Source organism: Haematobia irritans, chromosome 5 (genome assembly GCF_050003625.1).
Source record: "Haematobia irritans isolate KBUSLIRL chromosome 5, ASM5000362v1, whole genome shotgun sequence".
Lineage (NCBI taxonomy): Eukaryota > Metazoa > Arthropoda > Insecta > Diptera > Muscidae > Haematobia > Haematobia irritans.
Window position 1 is genome coordinate 31,215,608 of NC_134401.1, and position 18,548 is coordinate 31,234,155.

At 28.6% G+C, this 18,548-nt stretch overlaps 1 protein-coding gene across 1 annotated transcript; it reads left to right on the forward strand.

The window, feature by feature from the left end:
• Positions 1–8,134: 8,134 nt before the first annotated feature.
• LOC142239109 (protein FAM136A-like) lies at positions 8,135–9,045 on the forward strand. Its single transcript, XM_075310873.1, has 2 exons — positions 8,135–8,514; positions 8,574–9,045. The coding sequence occupies exons 1-2, from the start codon at positions 8,257–8,259 to the stop codon at positions 8,760–8,762; spliced, it is 447 nt and encodes a 148-aa protein (XP_075166988.1). The 5' UTR covers positions 8,135–8,256; the 3' UTR covers positions 8,763–9,045.
• Positions 9,046–18,548: the final 9,503 nt, after the last annotated feature.

Genomic DNA, 18,548 nt, shown 5'->3' on the forward strand with positions numbered 1-18,548 from the left:
GACTATAGAATGTAATTTTGACAAAATTTTCTATAGAAATATAATTTTGACAAAATTTTCTAAAAAATAAAATTGTGAGAAAATTTCGTATAGAAATACAATTTTGACAAAATTTTCTATAGAAATAAAATTGTGAGAATTTTGACAAAATTTTGACAATTTTTTCTGTATAAATTAAAATTTTAACAAAGATTTCCAATATAATAATATTTTGGCGAAAATTTCTATAGTAATAAAATTTTGACAAAATTTTCTATAGAAATAAAATTTTTACAAATTTTTCTATAGAAATAAAATTTTGACAAAATTTTCTATAGAAATATAATGTTCACTATATTTACTATAGAAATAAAATTTTGACAAAATTTTCAATAGAAATAAGATTTTGACAAAAATTTTCTATAGAAATAAAATTTTGACAAAATTTTCTATAAAAATAAGATTTTGGCAAAAATTTTCTATAGAAATAAAATTTTTACAATTTTTTTTTAGAAATAAAATTTTGACAAAATTTTCTATAGAAATAAAATTTTGACAAAATTTTCTATAGAAATAAAATTTTGACTAAAATTTTCTATAGAAATAAAATTTTGACAAAATTTTCTATAGAAATAAAATTTTGACAAAATTTTTTATAGAAATAAAATGTTGACAAACTTTTCTATAGAAATTAAATTATGACAAAATTTTCTATTGAAATAAAATTTTTACAAAATTTTCTATAAAAATAAAATGTTGACAAAATTTTCTATAGAAATATAATTTTCACTATATTTACTATAGAAATAAAATTTTGACAAAATTTTCTATAGAAATAAAATTTTGACAAAATTTTCTATAGAAATAAAATTTTGACAAAATTTTCTATAGAAATAAAATTTTGACAAAATTTTCGATAGAAATAAAATTTTGACAAAATTTTCTATAGAAATTAAATTATGACAAAATTTTCTATTGAAATACAATTTTTACAAAATTTTCTATAGAAATAAAATTGTGAGTAAATTTTCTATAGAAATAAAATTTTGCAAAAATATTCTATAGAAATAAAATTTTGAAAAAATTTTCTAAAGAAAAAAATTTGAAGCTACACTTGTAGTTTAGTCAATGCATGGTTTTAAGTTGAGACCAAAAACAACAATAATGATTGAAGAGAAACCAACAATAACAAACAAAACGAATGAAGAGAGAGGAAGCACGCTCAAAAACAAACCCAGCCAACTACATTCAAATCGATGATTTGAGTTTGGCAAAGGAAAAGAGATATACTTGCAAATTTGTTTAGGCAGTAACCGACTATCAAACCTTTTTTCGGAAGGTTCAAGTGTAGTTCACTTTGGGTTTAGTGAATTACCCGAATTTATTCTGATAATTGTTTGATAGTTTTCCTGCAAGTAGAGGATGCTAATGAGGAATGTGGTAATTCCGAAACAGTTGTACATCCAACCATCTTGCAGTCTATAGGGCTTTGCCCAAATAAATTTGGCAATCATACTTTTCCTCTGTTGGTTAAACTACACTTGTAGTTTAGTCAATGCATGGTTTTAAGCTGAGATTTTGAAAAAATTTTCTATAGAAATAAAAATTTGAAAAAATTTTCTGCAGAAATAAAATTTTTAAAAAATTTTCTATAGAAATAAAATTTTTACAAAATTTTCTATAAAAATAAAATTGTGATAAAATTTTCTACGGTAATTAAATTTGGACAAAATTTTATATAGAAATAAAATTTTTACAAAATTTTCTATAGAAATAAAATTTTGAAAATATATTCTATAAAAATAAAATTGTGACAAAATTTTCTAAAGAACTAAAATTTCCAATAATTTATATAGAAATAAAATTTCACAAAATTTTCTATAGAAATAAAATTTTGAGAAAATTTTTGAGAAATTTTAAAAAAATTTTCATTACGAATAAAATTTGGTGAAAGTGTTCTGTAGAAATAAAATTTTGACAACATTTTCTATAGAAATAAAATTTTGACAAAATTTTCTATTGATATACAATTTTGACAAAATTTTCTATAAAATTTTGACTAAATGTATATAGAAATAAAATTGTCTACAGCAATACAATTTTAACAACATTTTCTATATAAATAAAATTTTAACAAACATTTCTATAGAAATAGAATTTTAACAACATTTTTTATAGAAACGAAATTTTAACATGAATAAAATTTTGGCAAAATCTTCTATAGAAATAAAGTTTTCTGAAAATTTTATATAAAAACAAAATTTTCAATGGAAAGAACATTTTTAAGAAACTGTTCTATAGAAATAAAATTTTTAAGAAATTTTTTTATAATTCAATATCATTAAAAAATTTAATTTTCGTGTTATTTGATACTATCAAATTTGACTGTAAGTAAGTTCTTTGATTTGTAGTAGCAACCTAAAATCGTTAAAATAAATCATATGTGACATATTTACAATTCAATGGTATTTGTACACTCAAAAAATTGTCGCTATTAGGAGGGATACTTCATTCATTCGAAGAAAAAACATTTTTTTTCATACTAACCATATAGATTTGATCAAAATCTTCAAACTAAATTATTTTAATTTTGTAGACTATGGTAAATTTTTCTTAAAATTTAGGTAAAATATTTTTACTCTTCCAAGAAGTCATATCTGCGTATCGATTTATATGGGGTCTAAGTATATGTGGACCGGCAAGGGCAAAATTTTGCACGGGTAGTGAAAGAAAAATACCAAATTTCAACGAAATGAAATGTGCTCCTCAAAGAAGTTCTGGAGTTTAAATCTAGGAATCGGTTTATATGTTATGGAATATAATGGTACCATATTCTATATATCTCCTCTTTTGTTGCATATCTTATTCCTTGTCATTGCTCTTAGTTAAAAGATTAATGTCCATTTAGTTTTGTTGGGTTACACAATGACTTTCTTAAGTGCTGCACATTGAAGTAGTTGATAGTTGAGTTTTTAGTTTTGATATTTTGTTGAGAACTCTAACAAGTTAAAATAAAATTATGCAAGAATTTTCTACTATTACCAGTAATTTTATCACAAAACATTTGAAAAAAAAAATCTAAAGAATATATTAATTTAGAACTAAGAGTTTGCAATGAATCCTGTTCTTCTAGAAGAGCAAAACAAACATGAATTTGCAAAATGCAACAAATGCATATACAACAAATAAAGACTTAATTGCAATTTGTTTAGATTAATAAAATCTCTTAAGACAGACAGAATTTTCGAAATTACTGTCACAATGTGATATCTCTGTTCATGTACTAAATAAAGCAAGCCTATTTATGTTAACTATTTACAACTATTTTAAATATTGTAATAAAATGTGATATTTTGAAATTTGTTTGAGAAATTTTTCTTTTATTTTGTAGAATTTCAGAGAGAGAGAGATGGAGATAGGACAAACATGTATGCCCAATGTATAGAAACAATGGAACAGGCAAAGTATTTACACCTTCGATCTCATAGTAATTGCTAGACCATAGACTGTCACAAATATCTCAAAGAGAAGGTTGAACAGTTCAATATTCAAGTTAGATTGTCAGTGCTATTTAACGATATAATGTATATATAATCTTAATCAAGGAGAAATCCTAAGTCTACCTACACTCTAAAAAGAGATTACTTGGATCCAAAGATTTGTACCTTCTTTTAAGGATTTAGGTATTGATTCCTAGCCAAAGATGCTGCTAAGTTAAAATATGGACATTAGGGAAGGGACTAAAAGTTACAAGATTCGTATCCTAAATTTAATGAAACAAACTTAGAAGCAAATACTATAAACTTTATTTTAATTAAAATTTCAATCGGTTAATAATTGCGACCGGAATCCTGCGAACACCAAATACATGGACGGACGGACACCAAGGTCTAGATAAACTCACGAAGTGATTCTGAATAGATCTGTGTATATTTTATGGAGTCTAAAATTAATATTTCGGGTATTTAGCAGTTCAAAGTCATTACATTTGTCACATTTCTTTTCTAAAGGAAATGTCGTCAACACTTCTTTGCTATAGGAAATTTTGTCAAAATTTAATTTCTATAGGAAATTTTATCAAAATTTTTCGCTATACGAAATTTTGTCAAAATCATTTTTGACGAAAATTTTGTGAAAATTTTGTTTCTCTAGGAAACAATAACAAAAAAACAAATAGATAATTTTGCCAACATTTCTTTAATATAGGTCATTTTGTCAAATTTTCTTTCATATATGATATTTTGTGACAAAATTTCTTTGCTATAGGATATTTTATAAAAATTCATATCTATAAGAAATTTTGTCAACATTTCTCAGCTACTAACTGATATGAGCTTTGCAAGGAGAAAGTCTATTACTTTGTAAAATATAATATCTCGCTGAAGATGATCACCGAAGATGTATCGATATATCCGAAATAGCAATATTTCAATAATGAAACAACGAAAAACAATTACAACAGCATTTTTCATTTATCATGACCTCAAGCCAAACGAAAAATCCCAATAATTATAAAATTCCACAGGTAAAATAAGAAAACTAAACACAAAAATTCTTTGCCATAAGAAATTTTGTCAAAATCTCTTCGCTATAGGAAATTTTGTTAAAATTTAAATTCTATACGAAATTTTGCTAAAATTTCATTTCTATAGAAAATTTTGTCAGAATTTCTGTGCTATGGAAAATTTTGTCAATTTTTTTTTCTATAAAAAATTTTGTCAAAATTTTATTTCTATTGAAAATTTTGTCAAAATTTTATTTCTATGGAATATGTTGACAAAATTGTATTTCTATATAAAATTTTGTCGAAGTTTTATTTTTATAGAAAATTTTCTCAAATGTGTATTTCTATAGAGAATTTTGTCACACTTTTATTTCTATAGAAAATTTTGTCAAAATTGTATTTCAATAGAAAATATTGCTAAAATTTTATTTTTATAGAAAAGTTTTCTGTATAAATAAAATTTTTGGCAATTTTTTTTTTTGTTAAAATTTTATTTCTATAAAAAATTAGTAAAATTTAATTTCTATAGGAAATTCTGTCAATCTTTCATTTCTGTAGGAAATTTTGTAAAGGTTCTTTGCTATAAGAAATTTTGTCAAAATGTTTGTGCTTAGGACATTATCTAAAATTTCGTCATAATTCCTTTGCTATAGGAAATTTTGTCAAAATTTTCTTTTCTATAGGAAATTTTGTCAAAATTTCATTTCTACACAGAAAAAAAAAAACATTCCGTAGCTAGACTATTACTGAATTTAACTTATTTTTATTGAAAAAAATATATTTGTTTGAAGGTAAATTTTATTATTTTTATTGAAATTTTCCACAGCTTAATGAAATCTTACTTTTTTTAATTATGCCTCAAATATTTTATGAACTAAATGTGGGTATAAAGTTCAATGACGCTGTACATAAGTTCGTTATGAACTATAGCAAACGAAAATTTTCGTACGGTTCCCAAAATAGTAAGAATGAACTACTGTATGGCTAAAATGGTAGTAATTTGGCGCCCATGATTTTCTTCTTTACTTCTTATTAATTTTTATACCCTCCACCATAGGATGGGGATATATTAACTTTGTCATTCCATTTGTAACACATCGAAATATTGCTCTAAGACCCCATAAAATATATATATTCTGGGTCGTGGTGAAATTCTGAGTCGCTCTGAGAATGTCCGTCCGTCCGTCCGTCTGTTGAAATCACGCTAACTTCCGAACGAAACAAGCTATCGACTCGAAACTTGGCAGAAGTAGTTGTTATTGATGTAAATCGGATGGTATTGCAAATGGGCCAACGGGCCCCCAAATTTGGCTTGCCGATCCTCTAAGAGAAGCAAATTTCGTTCACATCGGTCCATAATTATATATAGCCCTCATATAAACCGATCCCCAGATTTGGCTTGCGGAGCCTCTAAGAGAAGCAAATTTCATCCGATCCAGCTGAAATTTGGTACATGATATTGGTATATGGTCTCTAACGACCATGCAAAAATTGGTCCACATCGGTCCATAATTATATATAGCCCCCATATAAACCGATCCCCAGATTTGGCTTACGGAGCTTCAAAGAGAAGCAAATTCCATCCGATCTTGCTGAAATTTGGTACATGGTGTCAGCATATGATCTCTAACAAATGTGCAAAAATTGGTCCACATCGGTCCATAATTATATATAGCCCCCATATAAACCGATCCCCCGATTTAGCTTGCGGAGCCTCTAAGAGAAGCAAATTTCATCCGATCCCGCTGAAATTTGGTACATGGTGTTAGTATAGGGTCTCTAACAACTGTGCAAAAATTGGTCCACATAGGTCAATAATTTGAGCCACCGTGGTGCAATGGTTAGCATGCCCGCCTTGCATACACAATGTCGTGGGTTCGACTCCTGCTTCGACCGAACACCAGAAAGTTTTTCAGCGGTGGATTATCCCACCTCAGTAATGCTGGTGACATATCTAAGGGTTTCAAAGCTTCTCTAAGTGGTTTCACTGCAATGTGGAACGCCGTTCGGACTCGGCTATAAAAAGGAGGTCCCTTGTCATTGAGCTTAACATGGAATCAGGCAGCACTCAATGATAAGAGAGAAGTTCACCAATGTGGTATCACAATGGACTGAATAGTCTAAGTGAGCCCGATACATCGGGCTGCCTCCTAACCTAACCTAACCTAACTTAACCTAGGTCAATAATTATATGTAGCCCCCATATAAACCGATCCCCCGATTTGGCTTGCGGAGTCTCTAGGAGAAGCAAATTTAATCCGATCCGGCTGCAATTTGGTACATGGTGTTAATATATGGCCTCAAACACCAATGCAAAAATTGGTCCACATCGGTGCATAATTATATATAGCCCCCATATAAACCGATCCTCAGATTTGGCCTCCAGAGCCCCTTGGAAGAGCAAAATTCATCCGATTCTGTTGAAATTTTGTACGTGATGTTAGTATATGGTATCCAACAACAATGCAGGAATTGGTTCATATCAGTCCACAATTATATATAGCCTCCATATAAAACGATCCCCAGATTTGAACACCGGTGCCTTTTGGAGAAGCACAATTCATCCGATCTGGTTTAAATTTGGTACGTGGTGGTACTATATGATATTTAACAGCCATGCCAAAAATGGTCCATATCAGTCCATAATCGTATATAGCCCCCATATAAACCGATCCTGAGATTTGGTTTTGGAGTCACTTGGAGGAGCAAATTTCATCCGAGTCAGTTGAAATTTGGTACATTGTGCTAGTATATGGCTGTTAACAACCATGCCTAACTGGGTCCATATCGGTCAATAGTTATGTATAGCCCTCAGATAAATCGATCCGCAATCACACAAAAATTGGTCCATATCATAATTGTATATAGCCCCATATAAGCGACCCCCATATTTCAATTCTGGCTCTCTACGTACCGTGCAAAAGTCCATATCGTACCTTTTTTGTCTAATATATACCACGTATGGACTAACTAACAATTTAGAAAACGATGTTAAGAAGTTTTAAGATACCACAACCCAATTAATTCGATTGTGGATGACTGTCTTTCGTAGAAGTTTCTACGCAATCCATGGTGGAGGGTACATAAGATTCGGCCTGGCCGAACTTACGACCGTATATACTTGTTTCTTCTATGAGAGCATGTAATTTGGTCTACAGCAGTTAAAAAGTAAATCACGGCATTACATTTGCCTGGCTTTAACAACGCTTTGCGGAAGTCTCGAAATGTGGAGTAAAATTTAGTTCGTTTTTGTTACGAGGTAGTTCATTCTTCCTATAAAACAGTTTACTTTTTTTGGTGTATGGGACATGCTGTCCTAATTTTTTTGCTGTAGCAAACATTTGTCAAATGCTTTTGCTATAGATGACCACACTCGATCATCTCAAGGCATTGCTCTTCCTAGAACTGACCAAAATATCGCAGAACTACTTTCGGCAAGGTAGCCAATTCGAACACGTCTAGCTGATTCTAAAATTTTATTATATTTGCGGCATTTTTTGCATCGGAACCAAGTATAAGTTACAAAAATAACGGCGTCGCCAGCCTCTGGAATATTTACCTGTTTTTTCTTTTTGGCACAATGTGTCACAATGAACTACCTTAGCACTATTAGTCATTGTTGTAAACAGTTTTTATTTTTTTTTTTTTTTTTTCAAAATACAGTAAATTTTATCTGAAAACTTTTGAAATTTGTTTATATTCTAATGTCAATTTTCAAAATTACATTATTAAATTATTTTGGAATTATTCAATCGTAAAAACGTCCCACAACTATGAATGGTGATCATCGTCGTCGTCTGGACAAGGCAATCGAAGACCTTATCAATGAGGTATACAGGACGCATTTAAGAAAAATGCAATCAGATATGCATGTGTGTGCGGCCCATTGTTGCGATGATTACCGCAGTCAACCCAGTATGGATAATGTCCAAGTTTGCATAGAAGAGTGTTCTGGACCTCTGCTAAGAGCCCAAGATTATATGCAACATGAATTGGGACAATTTCAAGGACGTTTGCTAAATTGCTTAGTGGTGGGTTGGGAGATGAGAATTTTAATTTTACTTACGAATTTATTATTTTTTTACTCCAGTCTTGTAATGATGATGTTCGTGGAGCAATACCAAATAGTACTCAAATAACGGATATTCCCAAATATTCTAAACAATTTGAAAATTGTGTGGGACAATGTGTGGATAAACATATTGATTTAATACCAAATATGATGCGGGTTATGAAAGCCGTATTGGCCAAAGGACCAAATCTGATAGATCAAGTCTGAAGGATGGTGGCGTAAAGACATGTTTTAGTTTGAATGTATAATTGGTTCGGGAACAATTGGATCAGCTATTACGAAGAGGCTCTAATTTAAATGGTCAAAAATCTGTATTTATAAATTTCAGGGGCCAAACGAAAATTTACTCTTGACTGACGCATTTCATTCATTTCCATTTCATAGTTTAGATTCAATATATTAAAATTGAATTAAAATCAAATCTCATGTAAATCCTCTAACCTGAAAACTCCATGAACTCCATCGCATCATAATACACAACAAAACCTAACCTGAGTTTCGATGAGTTTTTGAAAGTTTGCCTTCAAGATGAACATCCGCAATATATGTATATCATGTTATCCCAGCTGGTGTTGTTCTTTCTCAATCACTCGCTGTTTTTAGAGCATTTTACAACTTTTCATATTTTATTATACATTCTTTGCCATCTTTGTTGGCTTTTCTCTATATAATTTTTGGTGGATAAACTAGTAAGAAGTGAACTCATGGTACATGCATTGGTTTGCTGTGGTTGAGATGGTATTTTTTGTTTCATCATCATCATTGCCATGAAGATTCACTTCATCATCATATGCCAGTGCTGTGATTTTGGCCATAGACATTGTAGCTGCTTGTTCTTATGCCGATATAACGATTTGCAAAATTGCAGAAAATATACAAGCAGAAAAAGTACTAGAGGTAGCAAATTAGTTTTCTCTATAAATTTTCTATAGCAATAACATTTTGACAAAATATTTTAATAGAAATAAAATTTTGATAAAATTTCTTACAGAAGTAAGACAAAATTTTCTATAGAAATAATTTTTGACTAACTTTCTATATTAATAAAATTTTTAAATTTTTCTATAGAAATAACATTTTAACAAAATTTTCTATAGATATATATAGAAATAAAATATCGACAAAAATTTCTATAGAAATAAAATTTTGACATAATTTTCTATAGAAATAAAATTTTGGCAAAATTTTCTATTGATAAAAAATTTTGACAAAATTTCTATAGAAATAAAATTTTGACATTTTTTAATAAAAAAGATTAGACAAAATTTTCTATAGAAATACAATTTAGACAAAATTTTCTATACAAATAAATTTTTGACAAATTTTTCTATAGAAATAAAATTTTGACAAAATTTTCTATAGAAATAAAATCTTGACAAAATTTTCTATAGAAATAAAATTTTGACAAAATTTTCTATAAAAATAAAATTTTGACAAAAATTTCTATAGAAACAAACTTGTGACAAAATTTTCAATAAAAATAAAATTTTGACAAAATTTTCTATAGAAATAAAATTTTGACAAAATTTTCTATAGAAATAAAATTATGACAAAAATTTCTATAGAAACAAAATTGTGACAAAATTTTCAATAAAAATAAAATTTTGACTAATGCCCATGTTCCCAAATCCACTTCCAGGTGAATGTGAATCAGTTCAACGATTTTCGTGTCCTACAATCCATTTTCACCGGAATTTTCGCGAAATCAATTCACTTGCAAAAGTCTTGGTGAAAGTTGAATTATGTCCAAAATGGGTATATTTCCGGTTTAAAAAAGTACTCGCGTAGTAAATTTGAAATGCTTTATGTTTAATACGTGAGTTTTATTAAAACTGCGTCATTTTTAATTAAAAGTATAATAAATGTCTATTGATTCCACTTATTTTGATTTCCGCCTTAGTGAATTTTTGGGTGATTTGTGCAACCCACCTATATATAAAGTTCAAAAAAGAACGTGGAATTAGGAACACCAAATTTTCACGTTCGTGGATTTGACGTGAATAGTGAAAGTTGAATTGAAGTGGATATCGGAACATGGGTGTAAATTTTCTAAAAAAAATAAAATTTTGACTAAATTTTCTATAGAAATAAAATTTTGACAAAATTTTCTACAAAAATAAAATTTTGACAAAATTTTCTATAGAAATAAAATTGAAATGTTTTTTTTTTTTAATGTATCACAATGGACTACCTTAGCACTAACAGTCATTGTTGTAAACAGTATTTTGTTTTTTCAAAATACAGTAAACAAAACAAAATTTTCTATAGAAATAAAATTTTTACAAAATTTTCTTTAGAAAAAAATTTTTGACAAAATTTTCTATAGAAATAAAATTTTGGCAACATTTTTTAACAAAAAAAGATTAGACAAAATTTTCCATAGAAATAAAATTAAGATAAAATTTTCTATAGAAAAAAAATGTTACAAATTTTCTATAGAAATAAAATTTTGACAAAATTTTCTATTGATATAAAATGTTGACAAAATTTTCTATAGAAATAAAATTTAGACAAAATTTTCTATACAAATAAATTTTTGACAAAATTTTCTATAGAAATAAAATTTTGACAAAATTTTCAATAGAAATAAAATTTTGACAAAAATTTCTATAGAAAAAAATTTTGACAAAATTTTCTATAGAATAAAATTTGACAAAATTTTCTACAAAAATAAAATTTAGATAAAATTTTCTATAAAAATAACATTTAGATAAAATTTTCTATACAAATAAATTTTTGACAAAATTTTCTATACAAATAAAATTTTGACAAAAATTTCTATAGAAACAAAATTGTGACAAAATTTTCAATAAAAATAAAATTTTGTCAAAATTTTCTATAGAAAAAACAATTGGCCAAATTTTCTATAGAAATAAAATTTTGATAAAATTTTATATAGAAATAAAATTTTGACAAAATTTTATATAAAAATAAAATTTAGACAAAATTTTCTGTACAAATAAATTTTTGACAAAATTTTCTGTACAAATAAATTTTTGGCAAAATTTTCTACAGAAATAAAATTTTGACAAAATTTTCTATAGAAATACAATTTTGACAAAATTTTGTATAGAAATAAAATTTTGACAAAATTTTCTATAGAAATAAAATTTTGACAAAATTTTCTATTGATATAAAATGTTGACAAAATTTTCTATAGAAATAAAATGTTGACAAAATGTTCTATAGAAATAAAATGTTGACAAAATTTTCAATAGAAATAAAATTTTGACAAAAATTTCTATAGAAACAAAATTGTGACAAAATTTTCAATAAAAATAAAATTTTGACAAAATTTTCTATAGAAAAAAAATTGACCAAATTTTCTATAGAAATAAAATTTTGATAAAATTTTATATAGAAATAAAATTTTGACAAAATTTTCTATTGATATAAAATGTTGACAAAATTTTCTATAGAAATAAAATGTTGACAAAATGTTCTATAGAAATAAAATTTAGACAAAATTTTCTATAGAAATAAAATTTTGACAAAATTTTCAATAGAAATAAAATTTTGACAAAAATTTCTATAGAAACAAAATTGTGACAAAATTTTCAATAAAAATAAAATTTTGACAAAATTTTCTATAGAAAAAAAATTGACCAAATTTTCTATAGAAATAAAATTTTGATAAAATTTTATATAGAAATAAAATTTTGACAAAATTTTATATAAAAATAAAATTTAGACAAAATTTTCTGTGCAAATAAACTTTTGACAAAATTTTCTGTACAAATAAATTTTTGGCAAAATTTTCTACAGAAATAAAATTTTGACAAAATTTTCTATAGAAATACAATTTTGACAAAATTTTCGATAGAAATAAAATTTTTCCATTTGTTTTGTTTTGTTATTGTTGGTTTTGTGCTTTAAGCATTGTTGTTGTTTTTTATTGCAGCTTAAAACCAAATTTGACGAATTTGACAAACATTCTTTTCCTCTGTTGGTTAAGCTACACTTGTAGTTTAGTCAATGTATGGTTTTAAGCTGCAATAAAAAACAACAAAATAAAATTTTGACAAAATTTTCTATAGAAATAAAATTTTGACAAATTTTTTAATAGAAATACAATTTTTAAAGAAATAAAGTTTCAAAATTTTCTATAGAAATAAAATTTCGACTACATTTCCTATATATATATATAAAATTTTGAAAATTATGACAAAGTTTTCTATAGAAATAAAATTATGACAAAATTTTTCGATAGAAATTAAATTTAAACAAAATTTTCAATAGAAAAAAAAATGTCAAAATTTTATATAAAAATAAACTTTTATATAAAAATAAACAAAGTTTTGTATAAAAATTAAATCTTGACAAAATTTTCTGTATAAATATACAAATAAAATTTTCTATAGAAATTAAATTTTGAGAAAATTTTCTATAGAAATAAAATTTTGACAAAATTTTGTATTGAAATAAATTTATAACAAAATTTTCTATAGAAATATAATTTTGTCAAAATTTGTTAATAGAAATAAAATTTTGACAAAGTTTCTTACAAAAGTAAAATTAAAAAAAAATATATAAAAAATAAAATTTTTACTATTTTTTCTATATAAATGACAAAGTTTTCCATAGAAATAGAATTTTGACAAAATTTTCTATAGAAATACAATTTTGACAAATTTTTTGTATGGAAATAAAATTTTGACAAAATTTTCTATAGAAATAAAATTTTCTATAGAAATAAAATTTTCTATAGAAATAAAATTTTCTATAGAAATACAATTTTGACAAAATTTTCTATAGAAATTAATTATTGATACAACTTTCTATAGAAATAAAATTTTGACAACTCCTACATTTCTCTAAGTGTTCTGTATGAAAAGCAGTAGTAATTCAATCCAGAAGTGGTTGAACATCCTAGTTCGAGTGTAGAACTTAGTCATTTTTGGCCGTTTACACGATGTTCTTTTGTGATTTTGACAAATGTTAAACATGTCTACTTGTATTGAAATCACTTTTTGCTTTTGGTTATTTTTTTTTTAAAGCGACTGCAAGAGTAGCTGCCGTACTAGAAATGAAATAATTCTCAGGCTATGATAAATGTTTAAATACTTAACAAACATGTTGATCATTTCCGTGAACATCAGCTACAAAAGAGTACAAAAAAAAAGAAACAAACGGACATCAGCTATTCCAATGGCCAGTAAGCTAGACTAAGGCCACTCTTGATCATCCTTTGCTTAAGCCTTGATCTTTTTCCGGTATTTTTTTGGGAGGCGGGCTGTAATTTGCAAAAAAAAAAAAAGAAATATAATGAAATAGAATTTCTAGAAGTTGTTTTTCTGTTTAGCTTTGCTTGCTCTACTCCTTTTTGTTGATAATAGGAGAGGTCAGCAATTAACTGAAGAATGACTTTGGACATTTTTATGGAAATTTATTACCATGTTATTCATAAATGTCCGTTGAGATAGGAGTTTAGTGGCTTTTGTGAATATCGTCTGGGATTTATTATTAGCATTTATTTGCTTTAGTTTTCGTTTTTTTTTTTTGGTTGGCAACAGCGACCTCCCATTTCATTTCGATAACTGTCAATTGGCCCAAAATAACCAATCCCGCTGTCATATTTATGATGTCGTTGGTTTCATGCAGCAACCAGCACAATGTCTTCCTTCCACCAATCTGCTATGACAAAGTGATGAACCCTACCTTTTTTGGGGGTTTATTCAAATACACACACACACACACACACACAGAAACCCATATCAGAGGTCACATTTCAGAAATTGTTTCTTAGTTTCCCGGTATGTCATTGACATTTACCGCAAACATTTTTACAATTTGGCTCAAACAAAAACAGTATACAGTTATGAATTGAATGTCAATGGGCGGAATAGAAAGGCCTCGTCCCAAATTCTGTAAGGAAAAATTTATATGAAATTAAAATTTAAACAAATTAAAATTTAAACAAATATATACGGCCGTCAGGTCGGCCAGGCCGAATATTATTTTCCCTCCACCATGGATTGCGTAGAAACTTCTACTAAAGGCTGTAATCCACAATCGAATTGCTTGGGTTGCGGTAACACTTGCCGCTGGCAAGGTGTCTTAATACTTCTACATCATCTTCTACATCGAAAGTTAGTCCATATAGAGATCATGTTAGACGAAAAAGGCAGATTAAATACGTATATAAGCCTCTTTAGTTCTTTATCGATTTATAAGAGGAGTCTATAAATAATTTTTATATGAACCAATTTGTACGCGGTAAATAGATAGCCAGAAGTGGAATTTGGGGATCGGTTTACATGGGGTCTGTATGTAATTATGAACCGATGTGGACCAATTTTTGCGTGACTATTACCAAATTTTAGCAGGATCAGATGAAATTTGATTATCCAATGAGATCCCTATTCTAATTTTAATTTTACAGATCCTAGATTTAAAGCCAGATAGGTCGCAAAAAATGTCCTTATTTTAAAGAACTCGCATCTTTGGCTCGAAATCAATACCAAAATCATTAAGGGAAGGTCAAAATCTTTATATCCAAGAAAACTTTATTTTTTTCAGTGTACGCATATGGGACGTGGTGGAGCCAGACATCCTATGCAAAACCTCTACATAGAGGCCCTACAATGTATTGGTTTGGGACCTCTTCTGAATCTTCTGGTTAGATTCAATCGTGTTTTTACAAAAGATCAGAGCTCCTTTCACAAACACTCACACACACACCCATGAGCTACTTCACCACAACTTTATAAAATTTTGGAGGAAAATATGATGACGATGAGTTCGATGAAGAAGACAATGCAATACAATAGCCAGATATCAATGACAGCCATAGACAAAAAAAAAAGAAAAACAACATCTCCACCATGGACCAAGCCCCCATTTCATATGATGACTTTTTTTGGTGTGTCGTATGGGACGCGCATAAAAAAATCAAATATCTAAACGCAAAACAACTAAACTTCAAAATACTTCAATAACAGTGATAGGGATATAGATAGTGTGGCAATGGCATCATGTTCAACCACCAGCATATTGCTAGAGATCTGGCAAATTAACAAAAACTGAAGTTCAACGATGTTGGTTTATTAAAAGTGAGGAAATTTTAAGAAATTACCGCATCACAGTAGCTACCGGCCATGGCAGAATATGGCCGGTAGCCATGTCATAGAAAGGCGACTTTTCCAAATTTTGAAAATCGACCTATTCAAATTTTTAAAATGTCGACTATCACAAATCGAAAAGTCAATTTTTTTTATTCTGGTTGGAATCCCTAGGGGATAAGCCACCGCTGAACAACTTTCTTCTTGATATTGTGATTGAAACCACCATCTTTGTACCACTAAGAACTTCGGGTAAAAATTTTCCTTACTGATAACTCGGGCCTAAAGTTTTCCATCGACAGAGAAATTAATAAAACCAAGGACCCGTAAAGGGCTTGTCCCTGGTGTGTATGGACTAGAGGTGTGCACGTGAGTAATATTTTACCCACGCTCACGCACACTCACGACGGAAAAATCTTACTCACGCACACTCACGCACGATATTGTTTGGTAGGACTCACGCTCACGCACACTCACGAAAAGAAAATTTGTATTCACGCACATTCACGCACGAAAATGTCGTGACTCACGAAAAATACCGTGACTCACGAAAAATATCGTGACTCACGAAAAATGTCGTGACTCACGAAAAATGTCGTGACTCACGAACAATTTTTTGAGTAATTTACTTAGCGACGCGTCTGAAAACATGAGCATTATTAAAATCGAGAGCGTTATTACACTCTTAACATTCCAGGTGTCACTAAAATTGTAAATGAATTTAACTCTTAAGCGTTTTATGTTGGTGAGCAGGATTATTTTCGTGAGCGTAAATCTTTACTCATTCACACTCACGAAGATAACATTTCCGTGACTCACGCTCACGCACGATATTTTGGTTTGTTAATCACGCTCACGCACACTCACGCCGTTGCCATTAGCGTGACTCACGACTCACGCGTGAGTCACGAAAATTTTCGTGACAATTTCGTGTCACGTGCACACCTCTAGTATGGACAATTCTCAGTTTTGGTCAAAAATCATGGAAGGGACTGGACATTTTAACATGGGGACGGGGTCAATTTACACTCTAAAACATAACTTGGACGTCCTGAAACAGTTTGGTTAGACCTCCCATATGCAAGTGCTCAAATTTTCTTTAGAAAAAATAAAATTTTGAGAAAATTTCCTGTAGACATACAATTTTGACCCAATTTCTATAGAAATAAAATTTTGACAAAATTTCGAAAAAAAATCTATAGAAATAAAATCTTGATAACATTTTCTATTGATACAAAATTTTGACAAACTTTTCTATAGAAATAAAATTTTGGAAAAATTTCCAAAGAATTACAATTTTGACAAAATTTTCTATAGAAATAAAATTTTGAGAAAATTTTCTACAAAAATAAAATTTTGAGAAAATTTTCTATAGAAATAAAATTTTCACAAAATTTCCTATAGAAGTAAGCTTTTGTCAAAATTTTCTATAGAAGTTTAATTTTCACAAAATTTTCTATAGAAGTGAAATTTTCACAAAATTTTCTATAGAAAAATTTTGATAAAATTTTCTACAGAAATAAATTTTTGAGAAAATTTCTATAGAAATTAAAATATTGATTTTTATAGAAATAAGATTTTTATAAAATTTTCTATAGAAATAAAATTTTGACAATTTTTTCTATAGAAATAAATTTTGATAAAATGTTCAATAGAAATAACATTTGACAAAATTTTCTACAGAAATAAAATTTGACAAAATTTTCTAAAGAAATCAAATTTTGAGATAATTTTCTATAGAAATCAAATTTTTGTTTTTGATTTCAGCTTAAAACCATGCATTGACTAAACTACAAGTGTAGCTTAACCAACAGAGGAGAAGAATGTTTTCTATGGAAAATTTTGTCAGAATTTTACTTCTATAGAAAATTTTGTGAAAATTTCACTTCTATAGAAAATTTTGTGAATGTACCCTCCATCATAGGATGGGGGTATATTAACTTTGTCATTCCGTTTGTAACACATCGAAATATTGCTCTAAGACCCCATAAAGTATATATATTCTGGGTCGTGGTGAAATTCTGAGTCGATCTAAGCATGTCCGTCCGTCCGTCCGTCTGTTGAAAGCACGCTAACTTCCGAACGAAACAAGGCACAAGTAGTTGTTATTGATGTAGGTCGGATGGTATTGAAAATGGACCATATCGGTCCACTTTTACGTATAGCCCCCATATAAAGGGACCCTCAGATTTGGCTTGTGGAGCCTCTAACATAAGCATATTTCATCCGATCCGGCTGAAATTTGGTATATGGTCTCCAGATTTGGCTTGCGAAGCCTCAAAGAGAAGCAAATTGCATCCGATCCGGCTGAAATTTAGTACATGATATTGGTATATGGTCTCTAACAACCGTGCAAAAATTGGTCCACATCAGCCCATAATTATATATAGCGCCCATATAAACCAATCCCCAGATTTGGGTTGCGGAGCCTCAAAGAGAAGCAAATTTCATCCGATCCGCCTGAAATTTGGTACTTGATATTGGTATATAGTCTCTAACAACCATGGTCCACATCGGTTCATAATTATATATAGCCCCCATATAAACCGATCCCCAGATTTGGCTTGCGAAGTCTCCAAGAGAAGCAAATTTCATCCAATCCGGTTGTAATTTGGAACATGGTGTTAGTATATGATCTTTAATAACCGTGCCAGAATTGGTCCATATCGGTCCATAATTATATTTAGCCCCCATATAAAACATTCTCCAGATTTGACCTCCGGAGCCTCTTGGAGGAGCAAAATTCATCCGATCCGGTTCAAATTAGGCACGTGGTGTTAGTATATGGTCGCTAACAACCATACCAAAATTGGTCCAATCACACAAAAATTGGTCCATATCGGTTCATAATCATGGTTGCCACTAGAGGCAAAAATAATCTACAAAAATGTTATTTCTTTAGAAAATTTTGTCAAAATTTTATTTCTAGAGA

Bases quoted from the DNA above. Each gene is read 5' to 3' on its own strand.
- LOC142239109 (XM_075310873.1), top strand. From the start codon at position 8,257: ATGAATGGTGATCATCGTCGTCGTCTGGACAAGGCAATCGAAGACCTT. The intron at 8,515-8,573 runs GTGGGTTGGGAG...TTTTTACTCCAG, and splicing joins GTTTGCTAAATTGCTTAGTG to TCTTGTAATGATGATGTTCG.